This window comes from Pygoscelis adeliae, unplaced genomic scaffold (assembly GCF_000699105.1).
Source record: "Pygoscelis adeliae isolate BGI_AS28 unplaced genomic scaffold, ASM69910v1 Scaffold75, whole genome shotgun sequence".
Taxonomy (NCBI): domain Eukaryota; kingdom Metazoa; phylum Chordata; class Aves; order Sphenisciformes; family Spheniscidae; genus Pygoscelis; species Pygoscelis adeliae.
The window spans coordinates 4,232,918-4,243,009 of NW_008824772.1; the positions used below are offsets into that span (position 1 = coordinate 4,232,918).

The 10,092-nt window shown below is 38.3% G+C and overlaps 1 protein-coding gene across 1 annotated transcript in view; it reads left to right on the forward strand.

The window, feature by feature from the left end:
- Positions 1–10,092, forward strand: part of CA10 (carbonic anhydrase X) — a 211,613-nt gene that overhangs the window by 35,720 nt on the left and 165,801 nt on the right. The window contains exon 2 of the mRNA XM_009323721.1: positions 2,351–2,425. Coding sequence (XP_009321996.1) covers positions 2,351–2,425 — 75 coding nt within the window. The remainder of the gene's footprint in view (positions 1–2,350; positions 2,426–10,092) is intronic.

Genomic DNA, 10,092 nt, shown 5'->3' on the forward strand with positions numbered 1-10,092 from the left:
TTTTATATTGCTATGGTACAACATCTTATTTTGCTTATTGTACTCCTTTTTATGTGTTTCATTTTCATGTGTATTGAGGAGATAAGTATCTGATACCTGTGGAATGTGCAGAGTGATGCCAGGTCATGCTTTTCTCTGATAGCTGAAGCAATTGCACAGGCAGCCAGTTATTTAGTACAAAGCTTTGATAATGTAATTTTCTTGCTCATCTCATGCAGTCTGTTCCATACTAATGCAGCAGATTTGAAAACATATGACAAAAATCTTAGTTTTCCTGATATTCCTTTTGGAATTAGCTTTACTAAGTGCTGGAGCAACACACTGAAGCAGAGCTGCTGAGATCCAAAAAATTGCAGTTCAGACTGGATATGAATATTTTGCTGCTCAGCTATTTTGATTTTGGGTTGGGATTTGCCTTTTTCCAAATGTTTGTATAGTGTAGTCCAGCACAACAAAGCCACACCCAGTTTGAGTTCTCTAGACAATGATATAAAAGTTAAAATAATGAAGATAATGTCATCTGGAAACTGTAAAGCGTGCACAGTGGAATAGTCCCTGCAGTTTAACATGTCACCATTCAACTAATGGAATGAGCATCGGTACTGGAAGGAAAAATCTGCATCCACACACACCCGATTCCACTAGTGTGTCTGGATTTCTGGTAAAGCAGCGTGTTGGTCCCTCTGTCAGTATGTTTAATTAACTTCAGCTTTACTTTTGTTTCTGCAATTTACAGTCAGTTAAATCATAAATATTGTTTTGTAACTGATAGAACAGTATGTAATGGTCCTCATCTTGTATCCTTTTTAGTCTGAATGTGACATCCACTTTGTAATTTTTAATGACAACAACAATTTTTATTATATTGCTGAAACTTTTCCCCGGGGTAATTGTGTCTTTTGTATATAATATGTGATCTAGAAGTGAAACTGAAGCAGAAAGCTGGTAAATCCAGCATCTTCTGTAGCTGCGTATTTATGTTAAAAATTCTTGGACCTAGTACAAGAGATTGAAAGTATCTTATAAAACAAAACCAACCCAAAATTTAAGTTAATGATACACAAGGTAGCTGAGCTTTCTGCAGCTCAGTGAAAGAGAGTTGCTCTAAATATGAAAATATCAAGCAAAATACAAGTGAAGGCAGAACATATTTACATATCAGCTCTGATCTGCTATCTTATGGAAATCAGCTGCATGTTTGTCTTGCTGTGTGTCTGTAGGCCCTTTGAAAGTATTTCCAATTAACAGAGATTTTACATTTTGACCACAAAATTTGCTCCAGTTCCGATTTCCTTCAAGACAAAGAGAAGTAATGACCTTATGAGTAGCAAACTGACTGATCAAGACCTTTCTGCTCTTGGCTTTTCAGGAATTTAGAGAAGTCATTTAAGCAACAGCCTCATCAGGGGCAAATCGTATCCAAAGCTTAGACTTTTATTGTTACAGCCTTCAGCACCTTTCGTTGCGTAACTGCACTGTGCTATCAAGTGCAACTGTAGTAGAGTTGCATGTCACATATGCGTAACAGAAGCAAGTATCTTGCCTAGCTACCAGGATGGTTGTGGTGGGGGAGAAGCAGTGGGTGCTACATTGCAGACGGACAAGATAGCAGAAAAAAAACTTATATTCCTGCTAGTAGAGTTGCATGCCACATATGCATAACAGAAGCAAGTATCTTGCCTAGCTATCAGGATGGTTGTGGTGGGGGATAAGCAGCAGGTGCTACATTGCAGACGGAGAAGATAGCAGAAAAAAAACTTATATTCCTGCCTCAGCATTATAGCATAAGCTATGGGCTATGCATTTCTGTTCCGGTTTTGGGACTCAGAGCACATGGGATGAGAGGAGAAGCAGTTACAGACACAGATATTGCCTGTGGTTCACTCTGTCACTTCTTCCCTTTCAAAGTGAGAGATTATTGGAGAACTTGGGAAAGGAAGGGGAGAAACTGCTTTTCAGTCCACCAACTTGGACTCGGATATTGACTACTGTATATGAGCGCACCCTTTTTCTCTGCATTTTTATCCCATACTGAATTTATGGGTGGCACAGAAACCATCAATAGTGCTATAGATCCTCATTTTCTACCTGACTTTTTAAGTTTAGTGATCAGTTTTTCAGAAGGTGAGTATGTTTTACTGTAAGAGAAACAGGGACAAGGTCCTCTAACATACAGATGCTTAGCATAATTCAATAAATTGAATAAACGTCACTTGGGAACTTGAGGAATGGCTCTTCTGTAGAAGATGATACCCTGTTTAGAGTTTCCAAAGTTTATGTAATTAAATATTTCCTATGCTTTGCCTTCATTTTATGGTTTGATTATTATTCTTTGATTACTTCTTTCTAGCTCAACAAAATTCACCAAAAATCCATGAAGGCTGGTGGGCTTATAAGGAGGTGGTCCAGGGAAGCTTTGTTCCAGGTAAGTGTAATTTAAAAATCTTAGCTTTTATTAAATATTTTTTCACTGGAATTAATATAGTTGGGTTTGGGTGAGATTTTTTGGGTTTTGTTTTTTTAATCCATTGCAAAGATTTGAAGTACGCAAGTACTCAACATCACATTATAGTGAAGCATAGAAAGGTTTTTGTCAATACATTGTCCAAAGACCATGGCTGTTTTTCAGGAAAGAAACCGCTTTGATGACAGGCCTGGTTTCTCTCAGTAGAGTAACATGATGCTACTTTGTGAATGTGTGTGTTCTCTGTATAGAAAAGAGAAAGGGAGGACTGAAAAGCAGTATTGTTAACTGGATGAATTTACGTATCTGATGCAGCATTTCTAGATAATCCCATTTCCACAAATTTAATAGTATATTAGGAAAGGAACCTAATTGAAACATGAACCTAACATGCAAGTTTCACTGATTTTTGTTGTGGAAACAAGAAACAATGAGTGAAAAAAGATGAAATCCTTACTTGGCTTCAGTAAGATTTAGTAAATGGTAAATAATCAGTAGGCAGCTAAAAGGATCTAAATAAGCAACACCAGCTGAATTTGATTAGCAAAAGTGAAATTCAGGCTAGCAATAGCCGGGCATTGGTCAGTATTGGTAGAACTCCCCCAAAACATGTGCATTGGTCGCCCTAATGCTATATACTCCTTAACTATCATGTGGTCTGAGTAGGCCTTAGCTTGTTCTTTTTAGCTCTGGATCTCTCTTAACACATTTCAGGATTCAAGCTGCTTGAGACACTAGTAGTTCTTAGGCTGACAAGGTTTTATTTTGGTTTTGACCTGCATTTGACACCTGATCTTTTTGTGCTCCCTTTCTGTAAATTATTTTATTCTTTCTTTCAATACGAATTACTTTGGTCGGTCTTCATTGTTCCATTTGACCTGATATTTCCACTTAGAAGAGGAGTCAGGAAACTTTAGCAACCTCCATTTTCTGTTCAGTTGTGGAGCTGATTTGACAGTACATTCCTCATTCGGTATACAGAAACATTTAGTGATTATTTTGTTAAGTATGTTTTCAGTGCAATTGAAATGAATATGCATTAATTTATGTATATTAGCTATATATTACAAGCTAAAACAGTGCTTCAAGTTCTATCATGAATGCACCATGAAAATTGCTACATGATCTTTATTTCCTCAAAATACTAGAAAATATTACTTGGCCACTGTGTGATCTATTCTAAGAATATGTAAATTGGATCTATCATCAGATATTTTCAATGTTGTGACAACAGTTACAATCTGACAGTCATTTGAATATCCAAAATAGTGATTATCTTGTTAGGAATACTAGTGCAAATGAGATTAAATATTTCAACCCACAAGTTTCTGGCACTGAAATTCTTGTGAAAAGCACATACGAAAATCAACATCTACAAGCCTGGAGCTTAATTACATACTGATGCAGCACAAAGTAGCTTTTCAGATTTACTTGGGATTGGTTCGGGCTGTCAAAGATGCTGCAGTGTATTGTTATGCATGTTTAGTTCCTAATGTTGATAGCAGGGGAAGAAACCTGGAGAACATAACCACCTGCTGTCAGAAATTTCAGCCTTCCTGATTTGCATGACCCAGGTAGATGCCCAGTAGAAGGTGAATGAAGAAATATTTGCTTAACATACCTTCTAATTATTTCGGCTTAAAGTTATTGAGAAAAATGATTTAATTGTAAGCATGTAAAGAAACGTGATCAGGTAACACTTGTGGTATTCTAGTCTTAATACTCTGAGAAATTTGGACTTGGGAACATCCTTAGAAGATTAATGAGGAAACAATCACGAGTCAAACTTTCAAGAAGAAAGACCTTTTAGGCTAGTGCGGAGAGACACCTCCTTTCTGAGAGAACCCTGAATTACCCATACATGTTGAATATCAGACTAACCTAGCACACATCCTCAAGAATTGGTCCAGAAGGACAATTATGAACAGTTCACTGAAGCGGCTATGCAGAAAGCAAGGGTAATTTGGGGGCACCTTTCTTGCAGACTGTCATGTTTCTTTCAGATTCAACTCTGCAACCTGTAAGCCTCAGCAGAAGAGAAAAATCCCACGAATTTTTACAGAACAAACAACTAATTTTTTTCAGCAGCACCTAGATTTGGGTGTCTTTGAAAACCATATTTAAAGCATTTTGAGGATGCATTTTATGGTTATGATCTCAGACTAACACATCACAAAGGATATGTTAGTGCATATTAAGTTTATCCATAATGTTAGCAGTCACATATCAGATCTCGCATGAGATGCTAATTAGCACCTGAGAGGTGATAGCTGCGAGGCAGTCTGAGGAGCTATAGCTGAAGTTGCTGACTGATGTGCACCGAAGCAAACAGCTATAGCCATCTGCTAAGACGTTTCCTTTCCACAGCTGTTTGTCCTGTCCCAGGGCTGGAAGTTACCACCCCCAAAGACATTAGAAAGGAGTATTTGTCCAAGACACTGTCACTGCAGTTCAACACTGGCATCTCAGCTAATATGATTGACATGAATACAGCTCTTTAGCTGCTTGGGGGAGCAACCACAGGCAGAGAGATGACTAATTGGGGGTAATAGCATTGTAAAACACTCCAGGATGAGTTGCTAGAGTTTGTCTGTCACAGCTTTGGCTGTGTGAATACTTTTCGCCTACTTCAAAGCAAAGTCACTGTCTTTCTTTTAACTATCGCTTCTTCTTTCATGTATAGTTGTGCAAGAATGCATTTAGGAGTGTATCACAATATGTCTAGGTTAGACTATGCCATTGATAAGTTTTTTTTGATTAATACTCTGTTTTGGATGCATTTAAGTCAAGTCCTAACAAATGCTCTGGATCCTGCACAGATTTGTTTTCGAGCAGTTCAAAAAATCAAACCATACTTCACTACGTTCCCCAAATCCCGGACTCCCTATACTCTGGGACAGATTTTAGAAAAGTTATTTTAAATCACTTCCTAATGCAATATGTTCACATATTACACATTTTTTTTCCCCAAATTCTGGGATTCACAACTTAAATTACATGTTGTAAACCAGTGGCTTACAATCACTGATGTGTATCTCACAGGTAGGAGAGGATGTAGGCAGAGATGAGGTGCAAGAGCCATCACGCTGTCTTTCCCAACTTCACTTCTTGCACTGCTCAACAAAGAAGAGAGCAATGGCGACCGACAGGTTCTCTCACTATAGTAACTGTGGCTCAGGTCTTTCTTGGTGCCAAGCCTTGCAAGTGAGGGGGCAGAGTTGTCAAGTGCGGGAAGGAAGGTGCATCAGTGGCTGGATCTGTGTATATACATACTAGTGATGCATAAAACACTCTCCCATCTCTCACCTTTTCTAAAAGCAAAGAATTGCTCTTACAATTTGAATCATGTAGGCAAACAAAACAGAAAGTAAGTAATGCTTTAAAATATTAATTGAATGCAACTTAGGTTCTAAATTAAACTTCAGGGAATGTTCAAGGATGAAGAATGAATACTTTTCTTTATGCATGGTGATTTGCATAATAAATTATATTATTACATACTTTCACTACGTAGACTTTTTCTGGCATGGAATATCAAAGTAGTTCATGATGGGTTAAAATACATTTAAATAATCTTTTTTATATCTTTTGTTTGGCTGAGTTTTGCTGTGACTATTAATATGTTGTGTCACTGAAGTAGCACAAGCATTTTCAGGGTGGCAAAGGCAATAATATTTCAAACTATTCTGTACCATTTCTTTTACTTGAAATAGATGTGCATAACCTTTGATACTCTTGTGTGTCTGACTGCATTGATTCTCTTCCTAATGTTCCTGGTTTTTTTCATAGCATCATAAAAGTGGGCGTTAGAAAGCATAAAATATAAAGGTGGTTAAATCTAATTTGTGATCATGGAATTCACTTGCCAAAACTCCATCCTGTTACTGAAACTTTGGACAACATGTTAATACAAGGACATAAGTGTTTCTTGCCCTGTGAAGACATTGTCTTCATGACCCTTACTGAATTATACCGAGTCTAAACTTACTTTACAAGGTGATAGTGCTAATCTTAGCTAAGAGGAGGAAGTCCATCTCTACCAAATAATGAGTGAACTTTGCAGAAGGAGCAGATAATGTTCTCCTCCTTCCTTATAATAAAGGTTGTAAAACAACTTCAATTCCAGATAAAGATCTATATCCACCATGATTCATTATTGGCTACAGATCACCAAATCAAAGGCTACCCGTTTCGCTGAGAAGCTGAGATGAGAAATCCCCTGTTCATAGTTCCTTTCACAACTCATTTTACTATAGAAGGGAAGAGACTGCTAGAGATTGATAATAGTCCTCCTGCCTTTTGCAAGGATCATGTTGATGGGATTATGCCCTAACATAGACCAGCTGGCAAAGCTACACTGACTCAAAAGGAACACAGGGGCAGTGTTTGTGAAGCACTGAGAAACTCCCTCCAAGGAGGAAATGCATTAATTTGGTAATGATTCACAAGGGAAAAAAAAGCCCGAAACAATTGATGATCTTGGTCATGAGTGCCAAAACCTGATTTTAAACTTCCTGCTATCGCCATGTGCTTTTGTTATGGCCCACACAGGTAGTTCAAGTGTCCCTAGTTTCTCCTGTGTGGGCTTTAAGTTTTCTTTTTATTACGGCTTTAAGATTTCTTTTAAACTACAGATTTCTTCATGTACATGTCCAAAAATAACATTTGATGGGCAGGTCACTGTAAGAACCATGAACTGTTTGTCCATGGCCTGAAACTGAGAGATATGAAACTTCAAACCCAAACACACCTTAAACTTTCTGAAAAGCTCATGTATTCTGTCATCCTCCAATCACATAGGGGTCTATTTCATACTTTAAGACTGGTGATCACTTAGTTTGGCTGCCTAAATAATATAAAACATAAACCTGCTGATTACTGCTCCTGCATTGCTCCCTTTTATACTAACTATAAAATTTCTTCCAGTCTTATTTTGGGACTTCAGGAGGCTGCAGCATCACTCACTGTCTGGTGCATTGTCTTGTCAGTGAAAACAGTGGTGCTGCTCTAAACAGTCTGCACACACTCTTCAAAATCATTCAGTCTGGTGCCCACTCTGAAGAATTAACCAGCCATATACAATTATTTATTGGAACAATCATAGCAGTTTTTCTTTTAGAAAGCAATATATTGGAACACTTCATTTCTTCAGGGTGATAGAGCATAGATTCTGGAAATCATTCACTTATTGATTGGAACTTAAGTTAGTATGAATAATATTTTAGCTTTGGATGTCAGTTCAAGATTTCTGAAGGAAATATATTTTGTACCAAATATTTTCTTGGTTTCTTCCTTTGGTGATTCTGCAAAACCTGACTGTTTACAAATCATGTAACTAGAAAGGAAACTAGATTTTTTTGTATTTTTTTTACTGGGAGATGAAATGTCTCCTGGCAAGTCAGTGATACAACTGAGAACCATGCCATGCTTCTTGATAGCAAGAGGTGTATTAACAATCTCAATCTATGTCTCTGAACTTCTGATCATGCAAAGCCTTAAGCAAATATAAATACTGTGAGTTGTTTTATGAATTTACCTGATTTTAATACAAATGTGAATCTGCTTGCTTTCATGAATAGATGGAGAAATAATGCAAGATACTGTGTTTGAGTGGCGATCTGTAATGTTCTCCTTCAATAGCAATCACAGCAGTGGTAGAAGAATCAAAGTTGACATTGATTGTGAAGATGCATGTGTGAGAAATGGGATTTGTTTATTCATTTAAGAAAATGCTACAAGTGGCTGCTGAACAAAATGTCAGTTTAATGCTATTCTAGGATGTGCACTAGGGGCGCCTTGCTTGTGTAATGGGCACGTTCTTAGCAAGTTCAGGTGTGAATACACAAGGTGTTCATTCATCTGGCTGTAGTCCAGCAGTCTTTTGTCTGTCCAGTAACTCTTAGTAATTAAGCAGGGTTAAGGGCTTTGTCCTAAACGCTTTGGTAGCGATCCTTCTCTGGGGTTGCCAACCAAGCTGAATCCTGAAGTCTCATCTACCCTGTAAGAGTTGCAAAGTGAACTTCAAAGGCATAAACCACTTTGGCTGATAGGACAGCCCTGTTTGCTGTAATTTCAGTTGGGCCATTTCTTTTGCCAGTAGCTAGCCCTTAGAAGAAGGTGCCAACAAGGATGGCTGCATTAACTAGCAATATGTTAATTTTTTTTTAGCTACATCCAACTTCTGCAATGGCTTCCCAACATGCACAGGAAATTTTCTTCTATTTGGTTCCTAGTTTCTAGCTAGCTTTGAATTACCTAGGAATCTCCCTAGAGGCTTTCTGTGAGACTGTTTCCTGAATTAATAACTATGGTCAGTCTCAAGCCAGGAAGAAAAACTGCCACTGCAGCTTTCTGAATGGTGTCTTATCCAGAGATGCCAAGGTGATGGGCAGTGAGAGGTTTTTTGAAACTCCCTTTCTAAAGGGAATAAAAGGGAATAAAAAGGAGGAAAGGGAGTAAAACCAGGAGATTGATGGGGTGAGTAGGTTAGTCACATTATCTTGTCCAAACTGCATTATAAAAGCTGTGATAGACTATGTTAGGCCTAGTTATATCAGTTTCCTTCCCCTATTTATGGCCTATGTACCTTTAATGTTCCAGTGGTGGGTAGTCTAAGCTCACACTAAATAGGCAGAGTCAAAGAGAACCTACTGTCTGTAGATGCTCTATACTTGATAGTAATAAGTAGAATATTTCTTAATCAGAAGGAAATAGCTCCAGCTTTTTATCACTTTCTCCATTAGTTCTGTTTAGCAATGAAAGAAGACTATAATAAAACTTTGAGTCAATGCCGAGGAAGATGTACAGGACCACAGGACGCTACGTGGTGTGGTTCTCCAGGGCAGTCTGACTGTGGAGGAGGTGTCCTGGCAGAAGGCCTCCAGGGAATACACTCAGAAGAGGGCAGCTCTGTCTGCCTGCCTGCAGCATGGACCTTCTCCCCTTCACAGCATCTGGTGGCACTGTGATTTGGTTCCCACAGCCCCCTTCTCACTTGACTAGGGACCCCAGGATTGGGGATCATCCTTTACAGGTGCTTTTGTTACCAACATGGAACTCAAAAAGTTACTGTCTTCAGGTCCTTCCCACTCCTTTGAATACCCATCTATGCAGTCCTTTTTACAAGGGCCTTTTGAATAGAGTAAGTTACTGTCTTACATATGGCCTGTAGCTGCAACCATTTTGCAAATAGATCTCTGAATACTTTTTTTCCCCCTAAGCTTCCTTCACTCCTTCAACAAAACAAATAAATAAATTTTAGAGGGCAAGCAATGTGAACTAACCACAGTAAAGAGCTCTGAAAATCTAAAATTTTAAACCTTGCCAGACTTGTGGTTGGACCACAGTTCTTTGCTAAAGTGATCTCAGATCCCTTTTCCCTTAACAGCCTAATTATCTTTCTTGGGTGTGTTTTTTTCCTCCTAAGTTATGATTAATATCCACAGAAGAAAAATTGCATGTAACAGATGTATCTCGGACTTTGCTTCATTATACTGACAGGACCAAATGATTCAAGTTGTCTTCCTGTCTATTTCTAGCCACAGCCAGGGACTGCAAAGGTCAAGCCTTCCCTTTATAACAAATACTGCATTGGATAGCATGTTGTATCTTGCTGTGTTACCAGCTGT